Source organism: Pan paniscus, chromosome 10 (genome assembly GCF_029289425.2).
Source record: "Pan paniscus chromosome 10, NHGRI_mPanPan1-v2.0_pri, whole genome shotgun sequence".
In the NCBI taxonomy this organism is placed as follows: domain Eukaryota; kingdom Metazoa; phylum Chordata; class Mammalia; order Primates; family Hominidae; genus Pan; species Pan paniscus.
In genome coordinates this window covers 38499515-38516227 of record NC_073259.2, presented here as the reverse complement: position 1 = coordinate 38516227, position 16713 = coordinate 38499515, and the positions used below count along the sequence as shown (strand labels likewise).

General features: G+C 45.5%; 2 protein-coding genes and 1 long non-coding RNA gene across 8 annotated transcripts in view; 2 read left to right on the top strand and 1 right to left on the bottom strand.

Annotated features, from left to right (window-relative positions):
* LOC103784261 (uncharacterized) overlaps positions 1–14918 on the top strand; it is a 97886-nt gene extending 82968 nt beyond the window's left edge. The window contains exon 3 of the long non-coding RNA XR_008620403.3: positions 14901–14918. This is a non-coding gene — a long non-coding RNA (uncharacterized LOC103784261). The remainder of the gene's footprint in view (positions 1–14900) is intronic.
* LOC100976160 (SAP domain-containing ribonucleoprotein) overlaps positions 1–16713 on the bottom strand; it is an 80240-nt gene that overhangs the window by 61637 nt on the left and 1890 nt on the right. The window contains exons 2-7 of one of the 4 annotated variants that reach the window (XM_063593039.1): positions 15028–16490; positions 11184–11290; positions 10852–10971; positions 10354–10514; positions 10159–10261; positions 9787–9973 (exon numbers count right to left, since the gene is read on the bottom strand). In XM_063593039.1, the coding sequence (XP_063449109.1) occupies positions 9787–9973; positions 10159–10261; positions 10354–10514; positions 10852–10971; positions 11184–11290; positions 15028–16434 (2085 nt within the window). In that variant the 5' untranslated portion in view covers positions 16435–16490. Of the gene's footprint in view, positions 1–5450; positions 5598–8768; positions 9974–10158; positions 10262–10353; positions 10515–10851; positions 10972–11183; positions 11291–15027; positions 16491–16713 lie in introns of those variants that run through there. The other 3 variants (XM_063593040.1, XR_004665675.3, XM_008959699.4) reach the window with 3 other exon arrangements.
* ORMDL2 (ORMDL sphingolipid biosynthesis regulator 2) lies at positions 5767–8261 on the top strand. 3 transcript variants are annotated; one of them, XM_008959695.6, is made up of 4 exons: positions 5767–5897; positions 6783–6957; positions 7126–7277; positions 8044–8261. In XM_008959695.6, the coding sequence occupies exons 2-4, from the start codon at positions 6784–6786 to the stop codon at positions 8177–8179; spliced, it is 462 nt and encodes a 153-aa protein (XP_008957943.1). In that variant the 5' UTR covers positions 5767–5897; position 6783; the 3' UTR covers positions 8180–8261. The 3 variants fall into 3 exon arrangements, with proteins under 3 accessions (XP_008957943.1, XP_063449116.1, XP_063449115.1); XM_063593045.1 differs by lacking the exon at positions 5767–5897 and adding an exon at positions 6066–6204; XM_063593046.1 differs by lacking the exon at positions 6783–6957 and having other exon boundaries at positions 5768–5897; positions 7151–7277.

The window sequence follows — 16713 nt, the reverse complement described above, 5'->3', positions numbered from 1 at the left end:
TTTGTAAACATCTCCTTGTTAATGACTTCCCCAGTCACTCTATTTAAAATTACAATACCCTTCCCATTGTACTCCCTATTCCTTTCTCCTATTTTTCTCTATGTGCCTTATCAATCACTATTTGACATACCATAAATTTTACTTTTTATTTTGCCTTCCCTCAGTAAAATACAAGCTCTATGAGAGCAAGGATTTTGTCTCTCTTGTTCACTGCTGTATCTTTGGCACCCACAGTAACTGGGACATGGCAGGTGCTCCATATTTTCTGAATAAATCCCAAGTCTTCATCATCAGCTTTCAGCTCTTGAGTGAAAGACCCACATTTCCAACTGACTACCTGACATGTCCAAGTGGATGTCCCACAGACACCTAAGCCTCAAAATGAACTTACCTCTTCTGTGCAAAACTGGCTTCTCCTCCTCCCAACCCAGACTAAAGGTATCACTACCCAAATCCTGGAGTCATCTTTCATTTTTCCCATATCTAACTGATCTATAAATACTTGAAATTCTACTACATCCTAAATGTCTTTCAAATTCATTCCCATTCTTTTGAAGTCTTGACATGCTTATTCACTCAACAAATCGTTATTGAGCACCTACTGTATTATCAAGTATTATCTTGGATACAGGGAAATAATCATGAGCAAAACATAAGAGTCCTTCCCATTCCGAGCTTACAATCTTGCAGGGAACAAACCAATCAATGATCAGATAGCGTTTAGCTGATTTTTTTTTTTTGAGATGGAGTCTCACTCTGTTGCCCAGGCTGGAGTGCAATGGCGCGATCTCGGCTCCTGCAACCTCCGCCTCCTGGGTTCAAGTGATTCTCCTGTCTCAGCCTCCCGAGTAGCTGGGATTACAAGTGCGCGCCACCAGGCCCAGCTACTTTTGGTATTTTTAGTAGAGATGGGGTTTCACCATACTGGTCAGGCTGGTCTCAAACTCCTGACCTCGTGATCTGCCCACCTTGGCCTCCCAAAGTGCTGGGATTACAGGCATGAGCCACCGTGCCCGGCATGTTTAGCTGATTTTTTAAGAACACACAGGGTCTTATGAAATTATATAAAAAGTGGCCTGACCATGTTTGTGGATAGAACATAGAAAGCTTCCTTGGGTAAATAATATTTGAGTGAAACACCTGAAAGGGGTGTAGTAATTAATTAGATAAACGTGTTAGGGAGGAAGGGCAGCCGGAGTACTACAGCCGAAAGAAAACTCCAATTGCAGCATATGTGAAGGTTCTAGGTTGAGGTAAGAGGGAGAAGCAGTGTGCAATGATTAGAACATGAATTTTGGACACAGGCTGCCTGGACTTTTTTTTTTTTTTTTTTTTTTTTGAGACGGAGTTTCACTTTTGTTGCCCAGGCTGGAGTGCAATGGTGCCATATCGGCTCACCGCAACCTCCACCTACGGGGTTCAAGTGATTCTCCTGCCTCAGCCCCCCGAGTAGCTGGGATTACAGGCATGTGCCATCACGCCCAGCTAATTTTGTATTTTTAGTAGTGACGGGGTTTCTCCATGTTGGTCAGGCTGGTCTCGAACTCTCGACCTCAGGTGATCCGCCTGCCTCGGCCTCCCAAAGTACTGGGATTACAAGCGTGAGCCACTGCACCCAGCCTGCTTGGATTTAATATACAACATTTTAGCTGTGCAACCTAAGGCAAGTTACTCAGTTACTCTCTCTGAGCTATGGTTTTTCTTATTTTCAAATGAGGATAATACAGGTATTTACCTTACAGGGTTATTATGAGAATTAAATCAGTTAGTGTATGTAAATGGCTTCAAACAGTGCTTTGCCACATAACAAATGCTAAGTGTTGGCAATTGATGAAGCATTCCGAAGAAATTAAATAAAATAAGGCCACAGTAGTTGAAGTGTTAGTAACTATGCTGGAGAGACGGGCAGGGATATAATTTAAAGGTTTTAAGCAGGGGAATGACTCCTATAATAAATATCTAAGTGGTGAAATCGCTCCCCCTACAAATCCCATCCGCCAAGAGAATACAAGCTGATCACATCAAGCTCCTCCTTTCAAACTTCCAAAGGCTCCCAGCCCTACTTCTTACATGACAAAGGCCAGAAGTCCTTACATAACTTAGAAAGCCCTTTTCAATATCACTCTGATTTACCTTTATAGTTTACCTATTTTCCTTTCCAAACTATCTTCAACTACCAATATATTTCCTCACTTCACTTTTCAATACAAATGTCTCACTATTCTCAACACTCTGACACTACTACCACTTTCTCCTCGCCTCTGCAATAGTTCCTTTTCTAATGTTTGACTGGATATCTGATACTGTTACAGTTCAAGCCATTTTCATCCACAGTTCAATCTCTCTTTCCAAATGTGTTAGTATGGGCCAGGCGTGGTGGCTCATGCCTATAATCCCAGCACTTTGGGAGGCCAAGGCAAGAGGATCACCTGAGGTCAGTCAAGTCCAGCCGGACCAATAACATGGTGAAACCCCATCTCTACTAAAAATACAAAAATTAGCCAGGCATGGTGGCACGTGCCTGTAATCCCAGCTACTCGGGAAGCTGAGGCACGGGAATTGCTTGAACCTGGGAGGCGGAGGTTGCAGCGAGCCGAGATCTTGCCACTGCACTCCAACCTGGGCGACAGAGCGAGACTCCATCTCAATTAAAAAAAAAAAAAAAAAGAATGACTGCATTTCTACAAAATCCTCAGAAATTTGCTGTTGATATGACATTACATATCAACTCAGATACATACTATGTTTCCTTCCTGCTTCAAAAGGTATTCCCTTCCCCTGAGGTTCCATACCAAAGCCCAAAATTCTCTTTATGACAATGGAGAGATTTTTTTATTTTCTTTTTTTTGAGACAAGGTCTCCCTTTGTCACCCAGGCTGAAGTGCAGTGGAGCAACTATCACACAGCTCACCACAGCCTTGGCCTCCCAGGCTCAAACAATCCTCCCGCTTCAGCCTCCTGAGGAGCTGGGACTACAGGTGTGTGCCACCATGCCCAGCTAATTTTTTAATTTTTTTTGTAGAGACAGGGTCTCACTATGTTACCTAAGCTGGTCTCAAACTCCTGGCCTCCGCCTCCCAAAGAGTTGGGATTACAGGTGTGGGTCACTGCACCCAGCCAAGATTTTTTTTTTAAGGCAATAAAACCCCAAGTCAACCCAGAAGTCAGGATCATTGCATCAAGATCACCAGTGGAACCAAACATTAATTGTCCTAAAAATCAGAATCAAAGGCATGAGTTCTTTTTTTCTTTTTGAGACGGAGTCTCACTGTCCCCCAGGCTGGAGTGCAGTACACCATCTCGGCTCACTGCAACCTCCAACCCGGGCTCAAGCGATTCTTGTGCCTCAGCCTCCTCACAGCCTCCTCAATAGCTGGGACTACAGGCACTTGCCACCACACCTGGCTAATTTTTGCATTTTGGGTAGAGGCGGGGTTTCGCCATGTTGCCCAGGCTGGTCTCGAACTCCTGGCCTCAAGCAATCCACCCGCCTAGGCCTCCCAAAGTGCTAGGATTACAGACGTGAGCCACCACGCCCAGCTAAAGGCATGAGTTCTTAACCAGAGGTCCATGGACTCCTCGGGGCTACAAGGTAGTTTTATGAAGCCCCTCAAACTGCATGCAAAATATGTGTACATGCCTTTTTCTGGGGAGAGGGTCCATACCTTTCATCAGAGTTTCAAAGATATCTGTGACCTCCAAAAGGTTAAGAAGTGCTCTAGAGAAAAAGCAAAGACAAGCAAATGTGATTAAAGAGCGAGTCCTTTTTAGGCTGTCAGGAGTGCCTAATGTTCTCTTAGACTGTAACACTGAAATCAGGTCAGACGACTTTACATAAAAGTTACATATCCAATCAAATACAAATTTTATATAGACCTGACAAATACAGATTTGATGGAAGGAGGAACTCCATAAACCAACACAATCTATAAATGCAAGTAAGTCATCGGGCAGCTGGTGACTTACTCCAGGGATTTCAAAAATAGGACAAATAGGAAGAAAATATTAGTTCTTCTATACATAGTTCCTTTTTATCTCATTCAAAAATTCCTCTTCTGTGTTATGTTTTATAACAGTCCAGAAGTATACAATTTCTATAAGTACAGTATATATAAACAAAGTGGAGATGATTGCTCAATTTTTTTTAACTCATCACAATAAAGATCAAGAGACCGCTGATATAGTCTATGCATTTCAGTATCATCAAGTTAACAATAACTCCAGAATAACACAAAAACCCACTAACAGAGTTTAGAATCCAAGAGCAAGAAAAACATCAGTTTCACAGAAAGACTAATTGGGGTCAACTAATAAGTGACTAAAGAAGGGTCCTCTCCCTACCCTTACTACCCTTAAGCTTTCTTAACAGCAACAAAAACAAAAACAAAAAAAAACTTTTCGAGCTTTAAAGGATCACTTTTCAGTTTCAGCTATATCAGCCTGGTTTGTCCAAAACATCTAATGGGAAAACTACTTGTGAAACCACAAACAGACAATTACTCAAGATATCTTAATTTACCCTAAAAGAAAATACTTTTTAAAATTTTCTTCTTTTTAATATATTTTTTTAACTTTTTTATATATCTAAGTGTGAAAAAACTACCAAGAGTCTCATAAGACAATTTAAAATAGCTTCTGTGATTCAGTGTCAGCCAATGGTAACACCAGGAGATGCAGGGCCCACCCGAGATATGAAATGGAACAGAGATAATCTTAACCTTGGAATTGTTTTTCCCAAATATTGCAGGTGTGAGTTCTCTCTGGTGGTTGGAGATGGTGTGTGAGGAAGGCTGGCGGGCCGAGAGCCGCGTGACAGAACTCGAAAACTTTTAAATCTGAGGTGTCTGTACTTCTACTATTCTCAAGACCTCCTCAACCCCAGGCTTCTAAGGCGAGACCGATCTTCTGAGAGGCCTCTCCCTGTTTCAAAATTCGGCTTGGGGCGTAATCCCACCTAGAAAAGGGGAGTGGAAGTATTTTCTGAGTGTCTGGTACCTATTTAGATAGAAATACACAAAAATGCCACCATTTGCTAACAGGGAAATCTCAGCTTCGGACGACAGACTAGAAACATTATCCCAGGGAAGAAAAACGGATCCTGGCTCCGACATGGGGCAAAAAGGAGGGACCAACTGACGTAATGCAGCCCTGAAAAGCAACGAAGAGTATAACAGGTAGAAGGCACTTACACAACCCAGTGGGGAAGGGTGACGGACGATACAATGATGAAGGAAGCAGAAATAACAAATAAATATAGCAGTAAAGCCGTGAGGAGAAATGGGAAATTAGGGAAGGCGAAGTGTGGAAGGGTGGCACAAAAGAGCTACGGCGGGAGCCGAGAAACGAAGTGGAAAAGGCTGCACGGAGAAGACGTAGGAGAAGGCGCAAGCTACCCTGTAGAATTCAGTTCCTAGAAAAGTCCAACTCAGCCCTTCCCCGATTCACGGTACCTTTAGCTTATGGAGCTCCACCGTCTCGGTCGCCATCTTGTTACCCCTCACTCCACTAGGCCCCCACCCGCGGCCTCCGCTTCCAGGAGCTCCCGCCTTAGGCGTAGAGATGCAAGGCTGACCAATCGTTGTCACTCTTGCTCCCACGCCATACCATCAGCTCTTCCCATTGGTCAATAACTGACGTCGCTCTCACTTCTCTAGGCAGCTTGCCCCACCTCTTTCAAAAGGTGGAACTGGGAGAGGGGCGGGCACTGTGTCTTGCGAACGACAGAAATGGCAACCAACTGTGCTTCTGCATTACAGACCACCAACCAATGGGTGGTGGCAGCGCTGATTCTGTTCCTCCAATAGGAAAGGGGCAGAGGGAGAGGCGTTACTTCCTGGAGACTTCAGGTGTGGTAGCCGGCGCCGCGCCCATAGCCGGACGGGGATCTGAGCTGGCAGGTAGGAGCTGCAAAGACTGTAAGGGTTGCTGAGGAAAAATGGTGGGAGGCGAAAGGGGCGCCGAGGGAGCAGTGACCTAAATACTGAGAGGGGAGCGCTGAAGGGAGCCCTGAAAAAACCGATGAACATGAGGAGGAAGCTGGGAGGGGCATGGGGCGGGCTTAAGGAACTGGCGGTGGGGCTGGGGCGGGCAAGAGCCGCTTCCTAACCAGACATCATCAGCTTTAGAGCTACCACAATTTTAAAGATCCGAGTTCAGATAATCACTGCCGCCCCTGGAGTCAGAGCCGAGGCTCCAGCTTTCGAGGTATTGAGCTCAGGTCCCTTCCTAACCCAGTCCAGAAGCCGTGGGCAAGTTGTTGTCGTGCCCCACGCTTGAGAGAAGTAATGGGGATGCAGACTGTTTACATGCCACGGAGGTGAGAGAGAGGGTGGACAAGCCCCAGAGAACAAAGTGGGGACCAGAGTGAGCTTTACTCTGTCATCCCTTCTTAGTGGTTCTTTGATGATTCCATGACTTTCGCCTGGAATTCTGGGTGTACGTGACCTCTTCATGGTTATTAACTTCTTCAGGAAAGTCAGATACTCCTATTTCCCTTGCTCCCTGAAGTGAGTGCCCCAAGCCTACACATATACCTTCATGTTACAGTTGACATGTAAAGATCAGAGCAATAATGACTATGTCTCTAAAATGTAGTGAGGACTCTTCTTGTCTTTTAAAGTTTTCCCCAAGTCTTGTTTTTATTTTCTGCGTGATGGGTAAGTTCTTCATTCCCAATAGAGTTCAGGGGATTGGGGCTATCTGAGAGACAACTGGGAGATAGCTCAAAGAGGGGTTGAGAAAAAACTGAGCTGGACTCCTGCCTGATCCCCCATTATGGCTAGGATGAATGTGGGGGTGGCACACAGCGAAGTAAACCCCAACACCCGAGTGATGAATAGCCGAGGCATCTGGCTGGCCTACATCATCTTGGTAGGATTGCTGCATATGGTTCTACTCAGCATCCCCTTCTTCAGCATTCCTGTTGTCTGGACCCTGACCAACGTCATCCATAACCTGGTGAGCACTAAACCACGCCCTTTTACCCACCCCAGGGTTTCCCAACCAAAAGCAAAATAAAATCACCAATTCTTTGGGGATTTATGTGTTCCTTTTGGGATCTTAACATAATTCTTTGACTGAAAAACTACTGTCTGCCCCTCACACTGCCACCTTCCCTGTTCCCAGGCTACGTATGTCTTCCTTCATACAGTGAAAGGGACACCCTTTGAGACTCCTGACCAAGGAAAGGCTCGGCTACTGACACACTGGGAGCAAATGGACTATGGGCTCCAGTTTACCTCTTCCCGCAAGTTCCTCAGCATCTCTCCTATTGTGCTGTGAGTCTATAGGGGAAATGAGATATGCTGGGTTAGAAAGAGCTCCAAGAGCCAGGTAGAAAGGCCCATAGGGAAGCTGTTAAAAAGCAGACTACTCATCTAAAACCCTTTGAAGATATTATGGTATACTAGTTCTAAGCCTACAGAGAGCAGTAAAATGTAGATTACAGTCAATACTGTAATCAAGCATTCCTTGCTGCCTCCTTGGTAGTAAGGAAATGAAGGGACTGAGAAAAGATAAGTGCCAAATAAAACCAAATGATTTTACACTGCCAAAAGAAGTAAATAAAGGCAGAACTGATATTAATCTTCAAAAACACTGTAGGGAGTGGAAGCAAAGAGGACTGTAACAGTCATACAAACTGAAATAGCTTGAGCCGTCATTTGCCATGTCATTAACAATTAACAGATACTGACTTACAGTCTCCAGTTAAAGGTGCTATCTCCTGAACCCCAAAGTAAATGCTGTTGATATAGCTGGAATAGTTTTAGATAATCTAGAACTATATACAGTAAAACTGGTCATTTAAAATAGAAGAGAAAGAGCAGGGCACTGTGGTGCATGCCTGGAGTCCCAGCTACTTGGGAGGCTATGGCAGAAGGATTGTTTGAGCCCAGGAGTTTGAGGTTGTACTGCACGTATCACACTTATGAATAGCCACTGCACTCCAACCTGGGAAACATGGTGAGGACTGTCTCTTAAAAAAAAAAAAGAATATGGATAGAGAAGGTCAACCTCACTCACCCTATTTTTTTCTCTCCCCAGCTATCTCCTGGCCAGCTTCTATACCAAGTATGATGCTGCGCACTTCCTCATCAACACAGCCTCATTGCTAAGTGTACTGCTGCCGAAGTTGCCCCAGTTCCATGGGGTTCGTGTCTTTGGCATCAACAAATACTGAGGGATGGGTTTTGGGACAGCTCCATGGGCATGGGGAAGGCACTGAAACAGAGGACTATAAAACATCCTTCTCTTATTCTCCATACTGTCTTCTACACCTTTAAAGCCTGAGAACTATACAACCTTTCCCAGACTCCCAAGAAGAGAAGAGATTGGCAAATGGGGCTCCTGGGCCCAGTCCTGCTAGTGGCAAGTTTCTTTGAATCAGGAAGGCAGGTGAGGTAAGGGCCAAATCACTCTCCTCCATAGCAGGAAGCCATTTGGGCAGCTTCTTTGGTGATTACATCTTTCCATATCTTTTACACCTACCACCTTCCAGCTCTGTTTTGCTGTGTATTTTTCTTACAATAATTTTTTTCAGCTATAGCTGCAGTTTAATCAGGATGGGTAGAGAGCTGTCCTCATAAGGCTGGGGGTGGGAAGATGGAATACTGACTTAATGTATAAAACTTAAAACAATTCTCCAATCCCCTCTCCTTTGGTCCAGTAGGAGGTGCCCTTCACTCTAAGCTTAACACTTAGTAGGGAAGAGATTCTCAAATGAGAAAAAGGGCTCCGGCTATATGGGCAACAAAGAGGGAAGATACAGGTTGCCAGTTATACATTTATAGAAAGATAATCCCCTGGCTTTAAATAGTTACGTACATACAAATATGAACAAACTTAAAAAAAAAATACAAACCCTTGGATCACATGGGGGCTTCTGGGAACCCCCGTATTCTTCCCCCTCACCCAAGGGCAGTGGGCATGAATCTACTTTTTAAAAATGATTAATTTTGGCCATCCTTGCAGAAAAGAGCCTAAAATTGGGTGATTTACCCACAAAGTGAAAGTCGAGGGAAAATTCAGTTTCCAGTCTCTGAACTCTATGCGGTAATCTCCTATCATTAGGGCTACATGCTTTCTTGTTCTGTCTTTTAAATATTATATCAGGATAAAGGAGAGGGCTCCCTCCTGAAATGGGTCAAGAAAGAAGATAGACTTGTAGCTTTAAAAGGGTGGGAAAAAGTGTCATCTGCCCTAAAAGCAAATGACAAGACAAAGGCATACAGACCCCAGGGAAATACCCAGTTCCCACACCTAAAGGGATACACTGTCCAGCCCAGGTCCAGGCCCTAGGTTCTTTACTCTAGCTACCCCCTATTTCTTTGGTATTGTCAAAAGACAAGATTCAGGCCGGGCACAGTGGCTTATGCCTGTAATCCAGCACTTTGGGAGGCCAAGACGGGTGGATCACCTGAGCTCAGGAGTTCAAGACCAGCCTGGGCAACATGGTGAAACCCCGTCTCTACTAAAAATACAAAAAAGAATTAGCTGGGCCAGGTGTGGTGGTGTGTGCCTGTAATCCCAGCTACTCAGGAGGCTGAGATGGGAGAATTGCTTGAACCCGGGAGACAGAGGTTGCAGTAAGCCGAGATCACACCACTGCACTCCAGCTGGGCAACAGAGCAAGACTCCATCTCAAAAAAGAAAAAGAAAAAGATTCAGTTCCTAGGTGTTGGGGGAGGAGGGATAAATCAAACTCCATCCTGTGCTACAGCCCTTTTGACTCCCTGACATTGATTTGAGGAAAGAGAAGGGGCATCAACGTTGGAAGGGCCTCCTCACTTTCTTCCGCCGCTTAGGTTTGGCTTCTCCCTTGGGTACTGTGCTGTTGGGCTTAGAGGCTGCAGCAGCTCCAGGGGCAGGCTGAGGAGCTGCAAAGAAGTTCCCATTGGGCATCTGCCCTGGGGGTACTTGAAAGATCCGACTCAAGAAATCCTGAAGATCAGCAGGAGGGGCATCTGGGGTGGCTCTGAGGTAAAACAGAAGAAATAAGGCAAGAGATGTTAGAGTCATATGATTACCTAAGTTAGATATACTTATCAGTTCCCAAACTTCCTAGAAAACAAGGCCCCTGGGTGTCCTAAAAAGCAGGTCATCTGAAACCGTATTCAAAACTGAAATAGTGGATAGATTATTGACAGAAATACCACCTACCTCTGCCGCCCTCTGGTGCCTGGAATCCGAGAACCAAATGAGATGTGATAGGGGACTCTGTGGGTATCTGGGGAGATACCTACACGCTGGCATCCAGCCCACTCTATAAACATGAGAAATAGCCAAAACATCGCAGTTTAGAGCACATAAAAGATCAGGAAGTATGAGCCTGTATTTCTAGAGGACAGAGAGTACCTGTGATGTCATACACCTTTCCATCCATCAGTGCAAAGTAGGTGATCTTGAGGCCCAACATGCTTGACTCTGCCCAAAAGTCTCCTTCCTCAGCGGGATGCAGCCTATTACACTCAGCACAGTATCTGGCACTCTTAGGTTCCCGGTCCATTTCAAACCTCCTGCAACCAACAAAAGGATAGTTCCTTAATAATTTGTCAAGCCTACCTAGGGCACTGCTAGTAGTCTTACCATTATTCACAAATAGGGCTGAAACATCTAAAATTACCCCACTTAGTATTTCATTTCCCTTCAACGTTCTATCTTAAAGCTAATGTTTCTTAGTGCTAATTAAAATCGTCAGTCTATTGACAATATGACAAAGGTAGAAACTTAAGGGTCTTTTTACTAATTATGAGATACAGATGTAACTCATAATTACCAGTACTCACTAGAAAGATCCTTGGTTACATAATCCCTGAGCTGTGATTGTCCCATCCCTCTCCTTCTATTTCATACCTATGCTTTCCTTGGCATCGGCTACACATCATAGTATTCATTGCCTCCTTGAGGTCATCTTGCAGCTTGGACAGAAACTCATTTACTGACCGGCTCAGCTCATTCTCTGCCATTCGTTTCCTAATGGAAGAAATGCTTTGTAAGTCAGAAGGTATTGAGGGAGGGACAAAGGAAGACATATCAGTTGGCCTCTTGAGGCCCCTGTCTAGCGAGAAAGACAAGTGACTTCAGTTCTCTCCATCTCAACAAGCCTCCACCCCCAAGTCCAGATGCCTCTGCTATTGAGGATTTTTCATTTACCATTATCTGATGATTTCCCATCTCCAACTTACATCTCATACTCCTTTCGCTTTTCAGCATTGCTGACAATGTCCCAAGCTGCTCGCAAAACCTTGAAGGCCTCCTCAGCCCGGGGATGATGATTTTTGTCAGGATGAACCTACCAAGACAGATTTCATTACAAATCCATTCCAACCCTCTCCTCACCTTGAATTTATTCTCATATCAAAGGGTTCTCTTTCATCACCCTTTTGAAGAGTCAGTGTAGCTTAATGATTAATTGCTCTGACTCTACAGATCTGGTTCAATTCATGGCTCTGTTATAATTAGCTACATTACCTTGAATATCTTTTTTTTTTTTTTTTTTTTTTGAGATGCAGTCTCGCTCTGTCACCCAGGCTAGAGTGCAGTGGCACGATCTCAGCTCACTGTAACCTCCACCTCCCAGGTTCTAGCAATTCTCCTGCCTCAGCCTCTCTAGTAGGTGGGATTACAGGCATGCACCACCACACTCAGCTAATTTTTTTGTATTTTTAGTGGAGACGGGGTTTCATCTAGTTGGCCAGTCTGGGCTCGAACTCCTGACCTCAGGTGATCTGCCTACCTCAGCCTCCCAAAGTGCTGGGATTACAGGCGTGTGCCATCATGAATATCTATCATGGATTGTTGGGATTATCTATCATGTCAGCCTGAATATCTATCATGGATTGTTGGGAGGATTAAATAAGAATATATATGAAGTATGTAGCAAAGAATCAGGTACTACGGTGGATTCATCATCCCAGTTTGCCTGAGACTGTCCCAGTTTTAGCACTAAAAAGTCCCATGCCTCTAGAAACTCCTCAATCCCAGATGAACAGGGACAGTTGGTCTCTGGCACACACATGTATCAGTCATAAAATAAGAGTCCCAAAGATGTTACATCTTGAAACTCTTTTTTAACTAGAAAATTCTGATATCCAAAACTTCCTACAGTGATATGCCTTTCAGTCCCAGAAATGAAATAGCATATCATGGTCTCAGAGACTTTATGTACTTTTCAGCCTTCTCTCCAAGACAAGTAATATCCTCTCTTCCTACAGCTTCCTGATTGTACCCATCCCCATTCCCCAAAAATGCAGAGATAAAGCTAGTCTCCTGACTGATGCCAAATAACTAAAATGCTGTCAAATTTCCCACATTCCCAAGCTAATTGAACAGCCTTTTAGTCATGTTCACACTAGGGCTTAGTAAGGCAGTGAGAGGTTCAATAAAAGCCCAGAGACACTCTGGTCCAGGACAGAGAGAGATCTTTGGGGTATAGGGATAGATGTTTTGAGGTTAGGAGAACTTAACTACATCTCTACTTCAAGAGAAATTGAAAAATGAGAATTTTTGTTAAGAATAATATTCTCCAAAACAGGATGTCTACTAAAAGAAGGTGAGAAAAGAGCTCTACTACTAGTAGAATTAGTAACAATGAGAGTAAACAATTGTTACCCACTCTAAGAATACAGCAGAAGCCAAGCGCAGTGGCTCACGCCTGTAATCCCAGCACTCTGGGAGGCCGAGGCAGGCAAATTGCTTGAGTCCAGGAGTTCGAGATCAGGCTAGCTAACATAACAAAACCCCATTTCTACTAAAAATACAAAAAATTAGCCAGGTGTGGTGATGAACACCTGTAGTTCCAGCTACTCAGGAAGCTGAGGTGGAAGCCACCTAAGCCTGGGGGATCAAGGCTGCAGTGAGCTGAGATCCTGCCACTGTACTCCAGCCTGGGGAACTGGAGTGAGACCCTGTCTCAAAAAAAAAAAAAAAAGAATATACCAAGCTACCTACTAAGGGGCATACATTTCCCACCAAATTAATTCAGTCCTTTGGTAAGTTACAGGTGTGGTGGTTTACTGTACCTTTAATCATTAATGGAAACTTTAGTTGCCCATTCCTCTTTGGTGTCATGCAGCCATTGAGGTAGTTTGCACACTGTGATGTTTTACCAGTCCAGCTCCATACACTCCAGTGTAAGTAGGCCTCCAATTTACACACCTTACTTATATTCATAATAGTTTTATTTGTACAGAAATAGCAGTAACAATCCGTTATCTAATATCAACCTAATATCTACTTCTAATGCAATTTGATTGCATGCTTGTATTAAACCATTTCCCTCAAGCATAAGGTGCATGACAACTCCCATCTGCACACCCTCTTTTTTTTTTTTTTTGAGACGGTGTCTTGTTCTGTCGCCCAGGCTGGAGTACAGTGGCGCGATCTCGGCTCACTGCAAGCTCTGCCTCCCAGGTTTACACCATTCTCCTGCCTCAGCCTCCTGAGTAGCTGGGACTACAGGCGCCCGCCACCACACCCGGCTAATTTTTTTGTATTTTTAGTAGAGACAGGGTTTCACCATGTTAGCCAGGAGTCTCGATCTCCTGACCTTGTGATCGGCCCACCTCACCCTCCCAAAGTGCTGGGATTACAGGCGTAAGCCACCGCGCCTGGCCCTGCACACCCTCTTATCAATAAAAGCAACCATATTTTCATGTATGACATACATATGCATACACCTCCATTTTCTTTCCCTCTCCTATTCTGAGTTGCTGATCTTGAAACAGCCTGTTTTCTCCTACCTGGTGCTAAAATCCTTACATGCACTCCCTGACCCTCCCATACTAGGTCCATATTTGCTTCTCTGGGAGAAATACTTGGGTTACCCCATGTTAAAAAAAAAAAAAGAAAACCCTCATTTGTTCAGGTAAGAGCAACTGAGGTGCTCTCTGAATAGGTCTTTTTCCCACTCCAGTTAGAGGGACTTCACCTAGATTTTCCAGGTGAGTTCTACACTGCCTAATATACCAGGTTCAAAAAATATATCTCGTGACAAACAAAATGGAGGGAAGATCAGATCCCATAGTGGAGGGGGAAATATCTTTTTTTTTTTTTTTTTTTTTTTTGAGATGGTCTGGCTTGGTTGCCCAGACTGTATGTTCATGATCCCAGCTTGTTGCAGCCTCGACCTCCTGGGCTCAACTGATCCTCCCACCTCAGCCTCCCGAGTAGCTGGGACTACAGGCATGTGCCACCAAGCCTGGCCTCCCAAAGTGCTGGGATCACAGGTGTGAGCCACTGCACCTGGCCCAAAAAGTCTTTATGACTCTTTCCTAAGACTATGTTAACCAGCTGGGCGCAGTGGCTCCTGCCTGTAATCCCAGCACTTTGGGAGACTGAGGCGAGCGGATCACGAGGTCAGGAGATCGAGACCATCCTGGCTAACACGGTGAAACCCCGTTTCTACTAAAAATACAAAAATTAGCCAGGCACAGTGGCAGGCGCCTGTAGTCCCAGCTACTCGGGAGGCTGAGGCAGGAGAATGACGTGAACCCGGGAGGCGGAGTTTGCGTGAGCCAAGATCACGCCACTGCACTCCAGCCTGGGCGATAGAGCGTGACTCCGTCTCAAAAAAAAAAAAAAAAAAGAAGAACGTTAACCTTCACCTACCCGTTAACTTTCTACTCTGCCTTCCCTTTATTCCACTCTCCCTAAAACTGGAATAGAAAATATAGGAACAGGCTGGGACCAGTGGCTCACACCTGTAATCACAGCACTTTGGGAGGCTGAGGTGGGTGAATCATGAAGTCAGGAGTTCGAGACCAGCATGACCAACATGGTGAAACCCCATCTCTACTAAAAATACAAAAAAAATTAGCCGGGCATGGTGGCGCGCACCTGTAATCCCAGCTACTCAGGAGGCTGAGGCAGGAGAATCAATCGCTTGAACCCAGGAGGCGGAGGTTGTAGTGAGCTGAGATTGTGCCACTGCACTCCAGCCTGGGCAACAGAGCAAGACTACATCTCAAAAAAAAAAAAAAAAAAAATATGGGAACAAAAGAGAGAAACAGGAAACAGAAGGGTACTCACCATCACTGCCAGCTGTCTATAGGCCTTCTTCAGTTCAACATCTGATGCTGTGGCCTCAACCCCCAGTACATGGAAAGGGTTTAGCTCATCCTCAGGAACCCCAGCCATGGTCAAGAGTCGAGCCACTTCCTCTTCAGGCTGGCAGTAGCGCCCACTAGCTACAGGTGCATTCCCCTGCCTATTAATATTCTGCTTGACCCAAGGCAACTCCAGCCAGCCCCACTGAACTATTCTTACCAGCCGCTGCCATGGCCTGCTATCTCTCAGCAGAGTCAAGCAACGCTGCAAGGCTGGAGAATCCAGCCAAGAGAAGAGCCAGGTAGCCTTATCCCTCCAGCCTAACCGGTCACCTAGTCCCACCAGAAACCGCCATCCCAACTGTAGAAAGCCCAAAAAGAGGGCCAGAGCCAGGAGCAGCAAAGCACCCAGCAGCTTAAGAAAACGAGTAAACAGTCCTACTCCACAGTAAAACCCCTGGCTTAGAAACTGAAACATGACCTGGGCCCAGCCCCCTAACCGCCCTGTCCACACTCCCATCCAAACTCGAAAAAGGTCCAAATCACTGCTTTTCAGTTGCCTGCATGCATAGATGAGATGGCCACAAGTTTCTACGTACTCTCCCACCAATACCAGCAGTTCAATCAGCCACCAAAAGCCTGCCTGTCCAAGTTGACATAGTTCCTCGGCTCCCCACAATCCCAGGCCTTTGCGCTTATCTGCCTGACTTCGTTTCCGACCCAGCCGATGTCGACCAGGGGACCTGGGATCCCTACGTCCACCCTCCCGAGTATCCTCCTTCGTTGGAAAGCGGTGCCGCTGTCTCCGGGATGGGGGTTTCTTTCCGCTGGACACACGTGAAAAATCACTGGGGAACTTGAGAGATTCTTCATCATCATATTCCTCTTCCAACTCATCTTCCCCCAAAGCTGGAGAGGTACAGTGGTGGCAAAAGTTGCTAGAAGAACCATTTCCTCCCTCAGAGTAAGGCCCTTCTGGAATTCCAGGTGTTCCCCGGCAGTTGCAAGCAGATGGAATGGAAAGAAAAGAGTTCCCATCCTTCTGGTTCCCAGTCTCGTTTTCTTTTGAGAGTTCCTGGTCCACTCCTGATTCTTCTTCTGAAGACGTCTCACTCTGATCAGGGTCCTCTGCATCTCTAGGTGGTCCTGGACCCCCTGGGGGGCCATGGCTTGGGTCCAACCAATGGGCTGGGTTTGGGTGCTGTGTGTGCTTAGGACCAGAGTGCTCTGTGAGGCAGCGGGTACCATTAGGAGCAGTCCCTGCTGAGTCCCTGAGTCCTGAGAATGAAGGTATTTCAGGGTCCACGGAGGGTCCTAAAGTCCTGAGGGAGGCACCACCACTGTGGTGGGCTCCATACAACCCTCTTTCTCCGGGGTGCTTCTGGGCCATGACCCCGGGGCTTCCTGAGGGTCTTAGGTCACAGCCATCATGGTGTGTTCTGATGCCTGTAACAGATATCAAGGTGGAGACAGTCAAGGATGAGACCAAGAGAAGAATTAAACAATCTCAAATAGTGGACACATTTAATTCATCCACCTCCCTTGTTTTCCCAAGTTCTTTTGGGGCATTCGCTATTCCTAGCAATAAGCCAAAACTAGACTCACCACAACCCTGCTTGCTCCCTCCCCTCTCCTCCAAATCACTTAAATTTTTCTTCTTTCCCCAGAA

Excerpts from the sequence above, each read along its gene's own strand:
- ORMDL2 (XM_008959695.6), top strand. The coding sequence starts at position 6,784 with ATGAATGTGGGGGTGGCACACAGCGAAGTAAACCCCAACACCCGAGTG. Across the intron at positions 6,958-7,125 it reads CCAACGTCATCCATAACCTG|GCTACGTATGTCTTCCTTCA; the intron begins GTGAGCACTAAA and ends CCCTGTTCCCAG. Across the intron at positions 7,278-8,043 it reads AGCATCTCTCCTATTGTGCT|CTATCTCCTGGCCAGCTTCT; the intron begins GTGAGTCTATAG and ends TTCTCTCCCCAG.